Source organism: Canis aureus, chromosome 13 (genome assembly GCF_053574225.1).
Source record: "Canis aureus isolate CA01 chromosome 13, VMU_Caureus_v.1.0, whole genome shotgun sequence".
Classification (NCBI taxonomy): Eukaryota; Metazoa; Chordata; class Mammalia; order Carnivora; family Canidae; genus Canis; species Canis aureus.
The window spans coordinates 18,151,549-18,169,979 of NC_135623.1; the positions used below are offsets into that span (position 1 = coordinate 18,151,549).

The following is an 18,431-nucleotide window of genomic DNA, read 5'->3' on the forward strand; positions in this document are numbered from 1 at the left end:
GAGAGAGAAAGAGAGAGAGAGAGAGAGATGGACAGAGCATCTAAGAGAATCAGAACTCAGGAAGGAAAAGAGCATGAGTCTTGTCTTTGCTTGGGGTCTGACGTTTTTATTGCCAGTTGGAGTCTCACGCATGTGTCTTCTTAGGCATCCAGGAACTGGTCAGAAAAAGGACAGAGTGCAGGTGTCCTTCATGAGTCATTCGTTCCCTGAAGCCAGGTGTCTTGGCATCAAGGTGTTTTGAGTCAGTGGTCTTGGAAAACTATATAATGACCCTGCCCAGTCACTCCTTAGATGTTATTTATTATGCTGGAATGCTCCAAAGATATCACTATTTCTTTGTGCAAGGAGGACAAGTGTTATTTGTATTACAATGCATGTGTAGAATGGGGTGGGGAGTGCAAGTCTGAGCAAGACTAGAAGCTGGAAAAGGAGCAAAGTTAAAAAAAAAAAAAAGTTTTTTATTCGTTATTCATGGCATCCCTTCAGTCTCCCTGTTTTATTCTCCCCTGTGGAATTACTGGCTTTCGAATATTGAATCATCCCTAATTTCCATTTGGTTATGGTATACAATTCTTTTTATATATTGCTGAATTCTTTTTGTTACTATTTTGAGGATTTTTGCATCTATGGTTATGATTTTTACTTGTGGGTTTTTTTGTATTATGTTTGTTTTGATATCAGGTTAAAACAGTAGATTCATAAAATGAATTGTGAAATATTCCCTCTCTTTGTATTTTCTGGAAGAGATTATGTAGAATTGATGCTAATTCTTCTTTAAATATTTGATAGAGAGGTATCTAGGTTACTCAGTCAGTTAAGCAGTCATCTCTTAGTTTCCACGCAAGTCATGATCTTTTTTTTTTTAATAGTTTCATGAGTCCGGAGCTTAGATTTATTGACTTGAGTCTTTCCCTTTTCTAAAATGGGGTACATTGGGTGCTGTAAAATTTCCTTTCAACATTGCTTCAGCTATTCTCACAAATTTTGATAAAGTCTACTTTAATTTTCATTTAATTAAATGTATTTTTTAAAATTTCACTTGAAAATTCTTGTCTTATAGATAATTTAAAAGTTTGTTGTTTAGTTTTAAGTGTTTCAAGATTTTCGTGTTATTTTTTCTATTAAAGATTTCTCATGTAATTCCATTGCGGCCAAAGAACATACTCTATGATTTCAATTATTTTAGATTCAGTAAGTTTGGTTTTATAGGCCAATAGATGGTCTATCTTCATATATGTTTGTAGCTGCTTGAAAAGAATGTTTATTCTATTATTGGGTAGAGTGTTTTATAAATGTCCATTTTAGATCCTGTTGGTTTCTAGCATTGTTGAGTTCTTCTGTATCTATCCTGATTTTGTAGTTGTTTTGCTGTTGAAATATCTAACTTCAGTTGTGAATATACTGAATCACCTTTCAGTTATATCTTCTTTCTTATTCTATTTTTTCATGCAGGTTTGCTTCACATATTTTGCAGCTGTGTTGTTTGGTGCATGAACATTTAAGATTGCTATGTATTCTTGGTAGATTGACTCCTTAACATTATTACATAGTAATGATAATGTTCTCTGTCTCTGGTAATTTCCTTGGCTCCAAAGTCTCCTTTATCTGATATTAATACAGTCACTTCTGATTTCTTAATATGTTTTCATGAAATACCTTTTTTCCCATCTTTTAACTTGTCCATATTGTTATGTTATGAATAAGTTTCTTAAAGACACTCTATAGTTAGTTAGGTCATGTTTTCTAACTCCTTCTACCAATGTCTGTGTTTTACTTGGTGTATTTAGACCTTTTACATGAATGTAATTAATTATTGTCACTTTAGTCTGCCATTTTATTTCTTCTTTGTTTTTCTTACTTATTGCATATGTATAACTTACCACAGTCTACTATAGTGTTATTATTTTATCATTACAAGTATAGAATCTTTTTCTCCCTTTACACACTTCTACCCTCATCCATTTATAATATAATTGTCACAAATATTTCCTCTACTTAGATTTAGAGCCAAATCAAATAGTGTTACAATTTTTGCTTCAATTATTAAGCATACTTGACTGAAGTAGAGTAAGGGAGTCTATATTTACTTCTATTTTTGCTTATTTCCTTTCCTCCTTCCTGATGTTCTAAGATCCCTTCTCTAATATTTCCCTTCTGTTATAGTGCATTTCCTTTAGGCATTTTTTACAGTAGGCCTGTTGGCAACAAATTTTCTTAGTTTTCCTTCATCTGAGAATGTCTTGGTTTTCCCTTCATATCTGAAGCATATTTTTGCTGGATATAGGATTCTGAGTTGACAGTTGTTTTCATTCTGAAATAAAAATGTGGTATTTCCTTCTGGTTTCTCATAAGAATTTTGCTGATTTGTAGTGTTTTCCATGTAGATAATGTATTATTTCTATGTCACCATTTTCAAGATCAGTTTCAGAAGTTTTATTATGTATCTGTTTGTTAATTTCTTTGAGTTTATCTTATTTGGAGTTTGTTCAGTTTTTTTAAACTAAATTTATGTTGCCAAATTTGGGCAGTTTTCAGCAATTATTTCCTTCAGTATTTTTTCAGCTCTGCTGTATTTTTTGTCTATTTCTGAGCTTTGATTACACAAATGTTAGATCCTTTATCACTTTTTTGTTTCTAGTCTCTTTTTATTCTGTTGTTCAGATTGAATAGTGTCTTATGTTGTGTCTTCCACTTCACTGACTTGTTCCTCTGTCTTCTCTAGTCTTCTGTTTCATCCATCCACTGAGTTTTTTTATTTTAGTTGTTGTGTTTTAAAATTTTTAAATTTCCATTTGATTCTTTGTATTTTGTTTTTCTATATAATTTCTGTTTTCTATTAAATTAAAATAGCTAACATATATAGTACATCATTAGTTTCAGATGTAGAGTTCAGTAATTCATCAGTTGCATATAACACACTGTGCTTATCAAATCACGTGCTCTTCTTAATGCCCATCACCCAGTTACCACATCCCCTCACCCACATCCCCTCCAGCAACCCTCAGTTTGTTTCCTATAGTTAAGAGTCTCTTATGGTTTGCCTCTCTCTGTTTTCATCTTATTTCATTTTTATTTTCCTTCCCTGTGTTCATCTGTTTTGTTTCTTAAATTCCACGTATGAGTGAAATTATGTGGTATTTGTCTTTCTCTCATTGACTTATTTTGCTTTAGAGAGAAGAGATTTTTGGGTTTTGTCTTTCTGTACTTGTTGGCATTTCAGAGTTTTTGTCTTCTCTCATTCTGGTATAAATGAGGCAAAAAGAAACCCCACGGGGCTTAGCACTATGTCATTCTTTGAATTGTCAGCTTCCTATGCAGTCTTCTGATTCTCTCCTCACTTGAGAGTCTTCTTATATTTTTTCTATGTATAGTTTACTTTGCAGGAGAATTAGGGAAACATGTACTCCATAGTCTTGGGAGTAGAAGTTTAGATTTAAAAAAAAAAATGCTGTTGAATGTTTGAAGAAGAGTAAGGTGGAAAGTAAAGTATCCATTTGAAAGATTCTGAATGGAGATAGTGCAACCCCAGTTGTGGTGCTTATAGGAACAGAAATTTAAACATAAGGTAGCTATTGCATTTAAAAATTAGATACAGCTCTAAGCTTCCTAGATACCAAGGCAGAAGTAATATGATGACTTATATTTGTTCACTTTCTTTGAGAAAAGGAAGCAGATCTGTTGAATGAGAGTTTTTCTATATTCTCAGAGGGATTATCATGTGTATTCTTTAAATAAGAGGCTTTGTTAAAATTCATATTTTTAAGCTAGGGTTTTGTAAAATACTAGCATATTGCTCATAGGTGAACACTTCTTACAATAACTGTCTGTAGAGGTGGAAGGCATAACCTACTTAATTATACTTCTAATGGTAATTAAGATAATAAAAATATATTGCTTTTTAGCATTTATCTTATTGTCTAGAGATCAGACATCTTGAGGAATGGATAGTAAATTAGTTCCTTCTATTGTCTTTCCCAAATACTGGATATCTTAAGTGAATATCTGGCATGAGTGTTTGGCTAGGGCTGAATTGCTGGGAATTCTCAAGTTAGTCTGATGAGTGCATGGACTGAGTGTAATCTGATGTATTATTTCTAGGGTATCTATAGTGCATATTTAATATAGGTATTATTTTAATGCTCACATATCTAGAAGAGAATTTTCAGGTTAAGTAAATGTTCCTTTCCAGGAGAAAATGATATTACAAAATACCTCCTGTGTACCAGAGATTATACTAGAAATTCTATATATTACTCTTAACTTTTTAAGTTACTGGAGTAATTGTTATTATTCCCATTTTATAGGTAGATAGACTAAGACTAGGGGAGATTAAATCTTTTGCCCAAGGATGGACAACAAGGAAGTGTCAGAGTTGATATTCTATATCTAATCCTATTTCCTACTCCTGTCCTGTATGGACCCTATACTTCAGCCAATCTGTTTTATTGAAAGAAAAAAATGAGTATGAAATACTTGGTAGGAAGAAGTGAATGGAAGTAAAAGCACATTTGAAAAAATTCAAATGAGTGAGTTCATCTTCTCAAAGCAGTTTGAATGAAAATTATGACAAAGAAGTTTGAAAGAACTGGCTTAATGGTAATTTAATCTTCCTGTGAATTTCATTTTTATAATCTTTGTTTTAGCTAGAAGCATGAATAATTTGTAGTACTTAAGAGTGCTTTATGAGATGTTGGAGTTTGGTCATTTTTGGTATAAGCGTATATTGCTAGTATATGTATGTATGTATTCTATAGTAGAGTTATTACAAACAATTTGATAACAGACTAGCGAAAATACAGATTCTCAAAGATCATCTAGGTTGGACTAATCTCTTGTTTGATCAGTAGAAAGCTAATACGGTAGGAGATTAAGTGACTTGATTAGGGTCTCATAGTGACTAGCAGTAAAGTGGACTAGAGAGCCCAACTTATTTGAATCCCAATCCAGTATTCCTTATTAAAACAATCTAAAGACTTTTGAAATAATTCTGTTTTTCTAAAGGTAAGACTTTGCTTAATTTTAAATATATCATTTCAATTTTACAGTTCTTTATTTTTATTAGCTTAATATTTCTAATGTTATAATTCAATTATTATGCTTAAAATATCAGGGCCTTGGAAAATACAATTGAAAAGCACCAACTGTCTCACCTAAAGGGATCTCATTTGGTATAAACTCCATTCAACTGTGAACTCTTAGGGGAATGGATCATATCAATTATTTTTTAATTTTCAGCACCCAACTTGGGGCCCATTTGAAATTTGGTTGAATGAATGGATGAATGAAGTCCAAATGAGTCGTAATGCTATTCAATATTAGAATTTTAAAAAGCCTTAAAAATTATATGGTTCAACATCTTTAAGTATGAGGAAGCTCACAACAAAAGACAGTATATGGCTTAATGTCATAGAAACTAAAAATACAATATTTTTTTTATAATATATTTATAATACTTTCCACTTTTCAGGTCATGTTAAAATTTCATAATAATCTTGCATTGCACAAATCCAGGGAACACTGTTCACCTTACAGTTGATATGAACGGTACCTTCACAGTTGTTTAGCTGTGCATAATGGCTCAGTACATGAGACTGGTATTATTTCCTGTATTTTACAGATAAAGAAATAGGCCTACAATGGAAGTGACTTATCCATGATTAGACATATTATGTGTAGCAGTACTGGACCTCTGTTTTCTTAAAATTCAGTACCTTTTTTCTTATAGTGCTCAAGTCTGAAATATATCATTTAATCCTTCATGACTATCTCCATAACACATTTCAGACAATATTTAAAGCAGGGACTGAAGCATACACACTGTTCATAGCTCTGGTCCTGAATCTGCCTATCCTAGTTTTCAGCCCTTTTGACACTTTTCCATTTCTAGCTTTACCTTTTTCACCAAAGCTCACATTATCTTTTTAACTACAATCTTGGATTGCCTTCAGTATAGTTTTTCTTTCTACCTTTGGCTGCCTTCACAATTCAACTCCATTCCCTGTCACCTGCTACCTTAGCTTTCTTTCACCCTAGCAAATTCCTTTAACTGTCATGATTGGCTGTTGGACCTTTAACTGTCATGATTGGCTGTTGGACATGATACCATTCTTCTTTTGAACGTAAAACTTAACAGGATTTCTCCTATACATTCTCTTTTTCTGACTTTCCTTTTCAAGTCCTCCCTGAGAGTCATCTTGCCACCCAGCACAACTTTGCTCTCTGCACATGGTCTCTGGGTGATTCATCTCTGCCTGTCACACAGGCATGAATGCCAACACCTACACATGCAGGTGAATCTGCTCCAGTGATATATTTTAATTACAGATTTAGTCAGAAGTAATTAAGCCTCTCTGTAACTGGTATGGGCACCGAGTTTTAAAAATTCATGAAGTTTCAGACATCCCATGTGTGGTTTGTGCCACCCTGGTTTGCAGAGTAAGAAGGAGCCTCTAGTGTCCTTAGATTAATTAATAGAAAGAGAATAAACTTAATGGAGCCAGAAAAGTGCAAAAATTGGTGCTTTCCCCCCTATATCTCATGCAGATGGAATGGCCATCCTGGGATTGTAGCAGGGGATGGCAATTGCATTTTAATTACAGGGCTGATGATTTCAGTACTGCACCAGATGGAAGGGCCTTTTTAGAGAAAGAGGCCCACTCACTGCCTCTGTCGATTTTCCCTCTGATGGTGGTTAACAAAACCCGACAGGAGACAAAACTGATGAGGTTGCATTCTGATCCCGTGGATTTTATTCTCTATTCTGTGGCTTGACTTGTGAGTTCAGTCAGATCTTGACTCCTGTGAAAAAGATGCAGCTCCTTCAGGCACTTTAACAAATGAAAGAGAAAAGATGAGGCTGGAGGAAAGGAATGATTCTTTTCCCCCTTGCTCTTCCTTTATCATTGTTGTGGTCACTTTATTGCCTACAAAGCACTTTTACTTCCATTGTATCACTTAACAATTATGACATTTCAGTAACAGAGGTATTGTTATCCCCATTTTAGTGAAAGGAAAAATTGAGATTGGACACGTAAGCTTTTATACATTTCGTAGTGTTGGTCAGTGAATTACTAGGATTAAAACAAAATTAAAATAAAAGCGTTATGTGTTCTCTGGCCAAAATATAGTTGTGGATCTAGAAGCCCTCTAATACTTCATCTCATTTGATAGAAAATAAAACTAAGACTTAATTGGTCTAATGGAGAGCAGTGTGGAATAGTTGAAAGAGCATGGGCTTTGGGAAGTCCTAGCGAAGTTTTACTTCTGTATTTATGTATTAGGAATTCCGGGGCAAGTCTACCCTCTGAACTTCACTTCCTGCATTTGTAAAGTGCAAATTTGTGCTGAATAAAACAAACACCTTCAGCCTTGAATCCTCTGCTACCCAGAGCTTGGATTTACTTATGCCTAGGTTAGGAGTCTTTTTTTCTGTATCTCCTGTGGGTGGTAGTGGCTCATTTTGGGGAAATCCAAATTTTAAAAAATGATTCTCAAGAAGCTAGACTGGAAAAGATGAATCCTGAATTGAACTTAATGGAGGCCAAATCCTTAAGAAATTTTTAGAATGTTATCACACAGGAAAACAGCCAAAACATTGGGAAGCTATTTACCCAGAAATCGCAATAATTCAGACAAGTGAATTTGGGATTGCTATGAAAATTTCCTTCTCAGACACAAAATACTAGTCCACCAAGTGCCTTGCCAAACCAAGAAACAGTTCTGAAGCAGAGAGATGAATCATTGGGAATCATTTGGTCTCTTTTGCCTTCTTTTCAACCATTTGATTCAATGATGCTTGTCCCTCAGAATCTCCTCCTTTGACTTTTTCTCCTTCAAAGAAGAATCATTTGTTATCTTCTCACTATAATTAGATGGTTTGGGGGGATAAACATCAGACCTTCATAGCTGCCAGACCTGATTTATAGGAAAATTATTTGTTCTAATTATACAGAATGATTCATAGCTTATGCAAATGTGTGATTTATTACCAGACCACCTCTTTTATATGTAGGTCCCATTCTCTTTAGTTTTTAGTTCAGTGCTTCCTAGGAATAGCAATACCATCTAGACCAGACTGTTGGATTCCTTTCGTCATTCTCTTGACAGTCTAGAATAATAATGGCATGCATTCATTCACTTGACAAAAAGGTCATCAAGCAGTCTCCATGGACAAGACACTGGGATATAGAAATGTGGTTACATTTACTTTTATAGAGGACATCGGGGAAGGGCATATTCTGTAGCACTGTAACATCCTTTATCTCATGTTAGCCTCAAGGCAGCCTTTATCTCATGTTAGCCTCAAGCCCTGTAACATTATTTATACCTCATGTTAGCCTAAGTAAAGCAGCCCATATATTCTGAAAGTATTACAGATGAGGAGACAGCTCAGAGAGGGAAAGTGACCTATCCAAAGTCAGTTGGTATTAAAATTATAGGAATCTACTGGGAATAATACATAATTCCTAGTACTCAGAGTCAGCTTGCATACATTCACACATACTTTGTGTGTGTGTGTGTGTGTGTGTGTGTGTAGGAGTGGGGTTGGGCATGAAGTCAGGGCTGGGAAGTATTGTTTTCCTATGTGAAGGGATGAAAAAGATATATTTTCTTAAAATGGCTCCACAGTTTATCTACCTGACCCTCCACTTTATTAGTTTAAGGTATTAAAGGCTGGTATTAAAGTGTCAGTGCTCTTTGGGAGGGAGGCACATTTAAATCTGATACTTGTTATTCATTAATTCAGCATGCCTTATTAGAAATCTTTTCAATGCCTGGTCTTGAGCCTAGGTACCAGGAGAGGGGTGGAGGGTGGCAGTTATGTGGATGTGATAAAAGCATCAGTTAGAAATGGCCTCTCTCATGATGGAACCCAATTCCTGTCAATATTTCTGTTTTACTAACATGCTTAACTTTCTATGTTAAAACTATTGAGAATTTCACATAGGAAAATGTTGTGTTTTTTTTTTTTTTCATTCCTGAATTAGGTATCAGCTCCAAACCTTTCTCTTTTCTTCCTCTCCTGGTACGTGCCTGTATTATCTTACTAGACCTTGAGTTCTTTGAAATCAGAGACATGTATTCCATATCTATGTCTTCAGTGACTGATACACAGTAAGTTCCCAACAGATATCTGGGAACAAAAGAATCCCTTAACGCATTGTTAAAGTTACCTCTGCTTCTTTCTCTTAAAGATTCCTTCATTCTGGCCCTTATTTAGTTCCTTTTTGTTCAAAGAAAGTATGCTCATTTTTAGGGTTTCTTCTTCAATCCTCAACTATCCAAATATCTTTCTCTATTATTTGTAATCTTTGCCAAGGTCCGTATTCTCCCCCTGTGACTTCTTTAAAGCTATTAAAGGAATAGATTAATGTGAAAATTGGGTAACTTTTTTTCACTTAGCTTCCCTGAGACTTAATTTCTTTCTTTGGAAAGTAGTGACAATATCTACTTTTCAGGTTATAATTATAACCAAGTGAGAGTATATATTGCCAACCACTATTTCAAAATTCAGCTTAGGTATAAGCACCTCTGGCAAGTTTTTCTGACCCTTACCTTCCAGGCTGTCTGATTGCCTTCTGTGTTTTTCAGAGTTCCATTATTTCCCTCTGTTTTATACTTGTAGCATTATATTTTCAGTTTTAATTTGTCTTTTTCTTCTACTACACAGTGAATTTTTGGACAGTCTCTTATTAAACTTTGTATTCATGCATATTCATATTCATCCTCATATGTTTACTGAGCAGCTATTATGTGCCAGCAATGTGCCAGATGTTGTGAGTTTAGCAGTAAGACCCACAATGTCTCTGCCCTAAAGAAATTGCAGTGTTTAGCTTCAGTTCAGCACAGGAGTCACTAAGTGTGTGTTGGATGAATGAGTGAAAAATGAACATAATCACACAAGTGGATGAAACTACTTGTTAACTGTAGAGTGCTGTATGGGTGTTAATTATTTATACTTTCTGCTTCATAGAAATAAGGATCTGATACAATATCCAATAGAATCTTCCCAGAATCTTCTGTGCCAGTTGTCTTTAAATAGATATGTGGTCTTCCCCTTGCTTATGATTTGCTAATTGTCTAAGTATTAGGTTAAATAGACTCCCTTTCTTAGCTTAAGTATTCCCCATCACCTTTCCTGCTGTTTTCTTTCTTTACTAATAATTTTTGACCTGAGGATGAGAAAGCCTCAAAAGAACCAATGAGAAGAGCAAACTTTTTATTTTATTTTTTACTTTAAAACATAAGCCAGTTTTCTCCAAAGATCTACTAGTAATAGAGAAATCTTCATGGGCGCCTAGCTTTTGGGTCCCCAATTTTTTTTAAAGAAAGTGAACAGTGCTTTACAATTTTCAATTAATGATAAAAAAAAAGTTGGTCATATAATTTATCTGCCAAAGCTTACATTTTTGTGTCAAATGGTACTATTGAAATTTATGCTAGGATAATATACATAAAGTAGGACTGTCCCTGGCAAACCATGATAGATATGTTCTCATTACTAATAGGGAGCTAGCATAATGTCAAACATGGGTCAAGGACTTGACCCAATGGGCCAATGTGGGGTCAATCCTCACTCTGAAATTTTCTATTAGAATAACTATGGATAATTTACTTGAACTTTCTACATCTATAAAATGAAGTTACTAAGCTTGTCCCCTATGTAATAGCATTAATTGAGATAACACGTATAAAGCTGCCTAACAAAACCTGGCAAATAGGAGATGCTCAAAGAATATAACTTTCATTTCTTTTTAATTCCCCTAATAACAGCTCTGCCATTAATTCAATGTGTGACCTTGAACAACTTTTCCAAATTTTTTTATCAGTCAAATGGCAGAATTGAAATAGATGATCTCTTTATTCTCCAGTCATTTTTTTTTTCTGGATTTCTCAGAATAACCCCATTTAAAACAACCTTGTTACCATAAACTTCCACATTGTCTTGGGAATCTTGATATCTACGGGATATGTCACAGGTATCCTTGACATGAAAAACAGTGCCAAAATTGTCCAGCAGATTATCTATCATATCTTCTAATTCAGAAATTATAATTTTCACATTATGAGATCCTTCCAAGAACTCAGTCACATTTTGTACTCCTCTCTCGGAACCAGTGTAGCCAAAGCTGATTAACTCTTACATTTCTGATCCTGTAACATCACAGAAATTGGGATATTCAAGGATGACATAATATAGTCATTAATGCTTTCAATCCAAGCTTTAAGCTATTTATTAAAGGAAGAAGAGCTTGTGGTGGCTGATCCATTCTCCTTTGAAGATTCTCTTCCCCATATTAAATAACCCAGATTCTTTAAACTGACCCTTTCTAAGGATATGCTGGCAATTATTTAGTCAGCAGTTCCTCTTGCTAGAATCTGATCAAATGTCCTCCATTTCTGGTTCCCTACTCTTTTACCAAATCTGTCACCAAATCTTACTGATTCTATCTACTAAACATATGTTAAAACTGTCCCTTTTCCTTACCTTCTCTGCTTTAAAGTTGTGTTTAGTTCAAATTAACAGAGTTAAGACTTAGTACATGCTATGTGCTAGGCACTCATTGCATGCTCTGTTAACATTTATTACACGTTATGTGCTAACCAGTGAAGGAACAAAGATGAAAAAGTCTGTTAGTGCTAGAAATGATTGTAGAATTCATCTAGTCCAACTACCTGATTATATAGTCAAGGAAGCTGAGATTCAGAAAGGGAAAATGACTAGTACAAAATCACACAGCTAATAAGCTGCAGAGCTAGGGCTAGGACTCAAGATTGTTTTTCACTCTCCCCTCCAAGAATCCTTTCCCCTCTACCACTGTAAACTTAAAAATAACCACTCCCTTCACTGTTTCACCCTAATCATGTTTAACATTTTGTATAGTACTTTAGAGTTATAGACCCATACCAGTCATCTAATTTAGTTTTTATAATGTTCTTGTAAGAGTTTATTGTTAATCATGGTAACCCTGAAACTCAGAGAGGTTAGTTAACTTGTCTTGGTATAAGTTCTGAAACTTATACTCCAAATTCATTATTTTTCCCCATACTGCACTTCCTTTATTGACGTAAGCAAGTATTAGACTATGACTGACATGTGCTGGATTGTAGAGATGTTAGACGTGAATCCTGCTTTTGGAAAAAACAATATAGACAGATCATAGACTGAAAGTAAAAAGTCATGCTGGCTGTTGTGTAAGGGCTTCCTGGAACTGTTGTATCTTCTAAAGGTTGTTGTTTATGGCCCCCTAGTTTTTAAAACTGCAAAAATAAAAGCTCTAAGTTAGTTATTTTTGATAAACCAACAAATGAAATTGCTGCAAAAATTAGGTCATTTTAGAAAAATTGGAAGGTAAGATTATCCAGAGTTAATGTCTGATTATATTATATACTTAGGACAGATTTACCATGGGTGAGGCCATTGTGGCCCACATAGAAAAATTATTCATTAAAAAACTTACAACAAAAGGTTTTCAGGAAAAAGGTTAAAAGTAAATTCTCAACAAACTCAAGAATAAATTGATACCATGCATCTTTTCTGATCATGATGCTATCAAACTGGAAATCAATTGCAAAAAAAAAATAACTGAAAGGACACAAATAAGTGTTACTAAACAATGAATGGGCCAACCAACAAATCAAGGAGAAAATTAAAATTAAGTGAACCAAATGAAAATGAAAATAGTAGTTCGAAATGTTTGAGATTCACAGAAGCTGTCCTAAGAAGGAAGTTTATAGCAGTACAGACCTACCTAAAGAAGCAAGAAAAGCAAGAAAAATCTCAAATAAAAAACTTAACCTTACACCTAAAGGACCTAGAAAAAGATGAACAAACAAAACCAAAACTAGTAGAAGGAAGAAAATAATAAAAAGAGCAGAAATAAATGAAATAGAAACTAAACAACAAAAAGACAAAAAAGAAAACAGTACAAATTATCCTAAGTGTATGGAAACACAGTCTTGTGTTTCTTGTGTAAGCAGTGAAGGAACAAAGATGAAAAAGTCTGTTAGTCTTGAAATAGTCAAAGCAGTCTTGAAAAAGATGAACAAAACCGGAGGTATCACAATCCTACGTATCAATAGATACACTACAAAGCTGTGGTCATCAGGAGAATAGTACTGGCACAAAAAGACATATCTTGTGAATATGGAACAGAATAGAAAACTTAGTAAATAAACCTCTAATTATATGGTCAGTTAAGTTTTGGTGAGGGAGGCAAGAATATGCAATGGGAAAAAGACAATCTTTTCAACAAATGGTGTTTGGAAAACAAGACAACTACATGCAAAAGAATGAAAATGGGCCACTTTCTTACACCATAGACAAAAATAAACTCAAAATGGATTAAAGATCTAAATGTGAGATAAACCTTTAAAATGCTAGAAGAGGGGATCCCTGGATGGCTCAGCGGTTTCGTGCCTGCCTTTGGCCCAGAGTGTGATCCTGGAGTCCCGGGATCAAGTCCCACGTCGGGCTCCCGGCATGGAGCCTGCTTCTCCCTCTGCCTGTGTCTCTGCCTCTCTCTCTCTCTCTCTATGTCTATCATAAATAAATAAAAATAAATTTAAAAAAATAAAATGCTAAAAGAGAGCACAGACAGAAATATCTCTGATATCAGCCATAACAACATTTTTCTGGATATGTCTCCTGAGGCAAGAGAAATAAAAGCAAAATAAAACTATCAAGACTGCATCAAAATAAACATCTTTGGCACAGCATAGACCAAGACCAAAAGGCAACCTACTGAATTGGAGAAGGTCTTTGTAAATGACATATCAAACAAAAGTTTAGTTTCCGAAATGTATAAAGAACTTTCATAATTCAACACCCCAAAACCAAATAATCCAATTAAAAAATGTAACAACAGACATCTCTCCAGACAGACTCCATACAGTTGACAAAATCCATAAAGTTGATCAACACACACATGAAAGAATGCTCAACATCACTCATCATCAGGAAAATGTAAATCAAAACGATTATGAAATATTACCTTGGGTAGCCCAGGTGGCTCAGCGGTTTAGCGCTGCCTTCAGCCCAGGGTGTGATTCTGGAGACCTGGGATCAAGTCCCACATCGGGTTCCCTGCATGGAGCCTGCTTCTCTCTCTCCCTGTGTCTCTGCCTCTGTGTGTGTGTGTGTGTCTCATGAATAAATAAATAAAATCTTTAAAAAAAAAAGAAATATTACCTCATGCATCTCAGAATGGCTAAAATAAAAAACACTGGAATTGACAAGTGTTGACAAAGATATGGGAAAAAAGGAACAGTTCTTTGTCAGTGGGAGTTAAAATTGTTGTAGTCACTGTAGAAAGTGTTGTAGTATGAATATTCATCAAAAAGTTAAAGATAGTATCACCTTATGTTACAGTAATTCCATTATTGAGTATTTACCCAAAGAGTATGAAAACACAAATTTGAAAAAAATATTTCCCACCCATGGTTTTGGTAGCATTATTTACAATAGCCAATTATGGAAGCACTCCAAATGTCCACTGATAGATGAATGGATAAAGAATATATATATATATATATATTACTTATATATTCTTTATATATATTCTATATATATATTCTATATATATATATATATATCCACACACATACACACCACTTGTTCACTTTATGACAACTCCTTCAGTTGTACACTTAGGAGTGTGTTCATATGTTCACAGATGTGCATAATGTATGTTTCTATATATTGTGTGTATATATACATACATATATATTATATATATGTCTGGCTATATATACACACACATATATATAATGAAATATTACTCAGTCACTAAAAAGAATGAAATCTTGCCATTTGCAACAGCATGGATAGATCTAGATAATATAATGATAAGTGAAATAATAAAAAAAAAATACCATATTATTTCACTTATATGTGGAACTTAAGAATCAAAACAAATGGCAGTAGGGGAACCTGGAGCTTGCCATGTCCTTTGAATACAGCTAGATGAATATTAAATCATTTGAACACAAAAGAAACTGATCTGCGGATTGAGAGCAAAACTGTACAACTAGAGCTAGAAAAAAACACACTGTGGAAGGTGGGAGCTGGAGAGAATCAACTGAGGGAGAAAAGAACTGTGGGTGATGTGAAGGAGAAGGAGCTCCAGTTACAGAAGAGTGAGAGAGAGAGAGAGAGAGGGAGAGAGGGCAAGCACAGGGGATCTCAGAGGAAGAACTCGTCCCCAAAACTGTTGACTTGGAATAGAAGAGGGTTAACCACCAGAAGCTTTTATAAGCAGCATAGCACAAAGTTTGAAGTTTTGGAGGTCCATGCCTATCACCCAGGTCTGGTGAGCTGAGCAGTCCTCCAGTGGGGAAGGAGGGTGGAGGCCTGGGAGCAGATGGCTTGGTCTGAGGATGCCCTGGGCCCTGCAGAAACAGTTCCCTTGCTTGGAGTGCCTTTGGGGAAAGTAGCATAGCCTCTCCAGGGACAAAAAGACCTAGCAGATGCCAATGTGCTGAAATGTTCACTAGCATAGGAACAGAGACACTGACCGAGGAGAGCAAACCTTGGTGCTGGGTTTTGGCTATGCTCTACCATAAACTCTGAACTGCTCTGCTGTTGGAGTACCAATTTCTGGGACAAGCCAGCAAACAGCAAAAGCCCAGAGGGACCCTCCCCCAGAGGATCAGCAAAGGTCAGTGTCTCATGGATCTCTAAATTTGGGAGTTTTGAAGCCTAGCCGAATAGCCTGAGATAAAACACAGGAGCACTGTGCCACCTGGCAGGTGGACAGCTGAGACACAGGCGGGTGAAGGCAGGGGTCCGGCAGAAGCAGGGACACAGGAGGGGTGATTGTTTGCTCTTCTGTGAGGGCTTCTTGAAGAGTAGCTAGTGCAAGCTTCCAGCACTAGGGTTGAGAGAGGAGGGCAACTTCATCCCATTCCCCTACCCCACATCAGCATTGACCAAACTCATTGAGAAAAATATTACCATCCAGTGGAGGCTAGAGCCACTTACACCAATTGCATCACCACTGTGCCCTGCGGGTACATCTCCACTAGGGCAAATTTGCCTGAGAATCAGTGCAGCAGTCCTCACCCCCTAGAAGACCAGCACAAACCCTTTGTACCTGGCCTACTGACCATAGAGTGCTACAAAGCTTCAGCTCAAGGGGAAATAAGATCTAGCCTCCTTTTTAAAATTTTAATCTTAATTCTATTCATTCATTCATTCAATCTATCTTTTTTTTTCTATCTAGCTTCTTTTAACAAGCGGAACAAAGCACACATAGGATCTAACTTCCCTTTTTTAATTTATTATTTTTTGGGAGCAGTACCTTTTCCCAATATAGCTATTACTCTTAAGAGCATGAATGCCCAGGCTTTACCAACAACAACAACAACAACAACAAAATAAAATAAAATAAACAGTGAGCCAGACAAAATGATAAGATGGAGAAATTCACCCCAAAAGAAAGAACAGGAAGAAGTGATGACCAGAGATTTAATCAATACACATATAAGTAAGATATCTGAACTAGAATTTAAAACAACAGTTTTAAGGATACTACCTGGGCTCAGAGAAAGCATAGAAGACACTAAAAAATCCCTTACTGCTCAGATAAAAGAACTACAAACTAGGCAGGCAGAAATTAAAAATGCTATAATGAAGATGAAAATCTGAATGGATGCCAAGACAATGAAGATGGATGAATCAGTGACATAGAAGATGAAATTATGGAAAATAATGAAGCTGGAAAAAAAGAGAATAAAAGGTATTGAATCATGAATGTAGACTTAAGGAACACAGTGACTATTTGAGACATAATAACATTTATATGATAGGCATCCCAGAAGAAGAGATAGAAAAAGGGGCAGAAGGTTTATTTGAGCAAATTATAGGTCAAAACTTCCCTAATCTGAAGAAGGAAACATATCAAAAACCAAGAAGTACAGAGAACTCTCATTAAATTCAATAAAAGCCAGCCATAACCAAGACATATTGTAGCCAAATTCACAAAATACACAGAGACAGAAAGAATCCTGAAAGCAGAAAGGGAAAAAACTCCTTAACAAGGGACTACAAGGGAAGACAGATCAGGTTTGCAGCAAATCTGTCTACAGAAACTTGGCAGGCTAGAGAAGAATGGCATGATATATTCAATGTGCTGAATAGGAATAATATGCAGCCAAGAATACTTTATCCAGCAAAGCTGTCATTCAGAAGAGAAGGAGAGATAGTTTCTCAGACCAACAAAAACTGAAAGAGTTCATGAACTATTGCCCTGCAAGAAATATTGAAAGGGGCTCTTTGGGAGTGAAAATAGACCAAAAGCAACAAACTGGAAAGGAACAGAGAACATCACCAGATACACCAACTTTAAGGGCAACCCAGTAGCACTAAATTCCTATTTATCAATAATCACTCTGAATGTAGATAGACTGAATGCTCCAATCAAAAGGCAGGGTATCAAAATGGATTAAAAAAACAAGACCCATCTATATGCTGCCTACAGGAGTCTCATTTTATACCTAAAGACATCTGCAGATTGAAAGTGAGGTGATGAGAACCGTCTCTCATGCTAAAAGAAGCCAGAATAGCCTTCTTATATCAGACAAACTAGATTTTAAACCAAAGATTGTAACAAGATGAAGAAGGACATTTTATCATAATTAAAGGGTCTGTCCATCAAGAAAATCTAACAATTTTAAATATCTATTTCCCCAACTTGGGAGCACATAAAGCTATCAAACAATTAATAACAAATATAAAGAAACTCATTGATAATAATAGAGTAATATTAGGGGACTTTAACACCCCACATTCAGTAATGGACAGATCACCTAAGCAGAATATCAACAAGGAAACAGTGGCTTTGAATGACACACTGGACCCGAGGGACTTCACAGATGTATTCAGAACATTTCATCCTAAAGCAGTGGGTACACATTATTTTCAAGTGCACATGGGACATTCTCCAAAATAGATCACATACTAGGTCATAAATCAGCCCTCAATAAGTACCAAAAGATTAAGATCATAGCATGCATATTTTCAGACAACAATGCTATCAAACTTGAAGTCAAACACATACACACAAAATTTTTAGAAAGCCCACAAATACATGGAGATTAAAGAACATCTTACTAAAGAATGAATGGATTAACTGGGGAATTAAAGAGGAAATAAAAAAAATACATGGAAACAAATGAAAATGAAAACATGACAGTCTAAAACCTTTGGGATGCAGCAAAGGTGGTACTAAGAGGTAAGTATATTGTAATACAAGACTATTTCAAGAAGGAAGAAAAGTCTCAAATATACAACCTAACCTTTCCTACCTAAAGGAGGTAGGAAAGAACAGCAGATAAAGCCTAAAGCCAGCAGAAAAGGGAAAATAATGACAATTAGAGCAGAAATAAATGATATAGAACAACAAAAATTGTAGAACAAATCAATGAAACTT

General features: G+C 35.4%; 1 protein-coding gene across 10 annotated transcripts in view; it reads left to right on the forward strand.

Annotated features, from left to right (window-relative positions):
- Nucleotides 1–18,431, forward strand: part of LOC144281984 (BEN domain-containing protein 5) — a 1,369,676-nt gene that overhangs the window by 489,885 nt on the left and 861,360 nt on the right. The window contains exon 1 of one of the 10 annotated variants that reach the window (XM_077845016.1): nt 6,259–6,290. The exons of the other annotated variants lie outside the window; for them this stretch is intronic. Coding sequence (XP_077701142.1) covers nt 6,285–6,290 — 6 coding nt within the window. The 5' untranslated portion in view covers nt 6,259–6,284. Of the gene's footprint in view, nt 1–6,258; nt 6,291–18,431 lie in introns of those variants that run through there. 10 annotated transcript variants of the gene reach the window in all.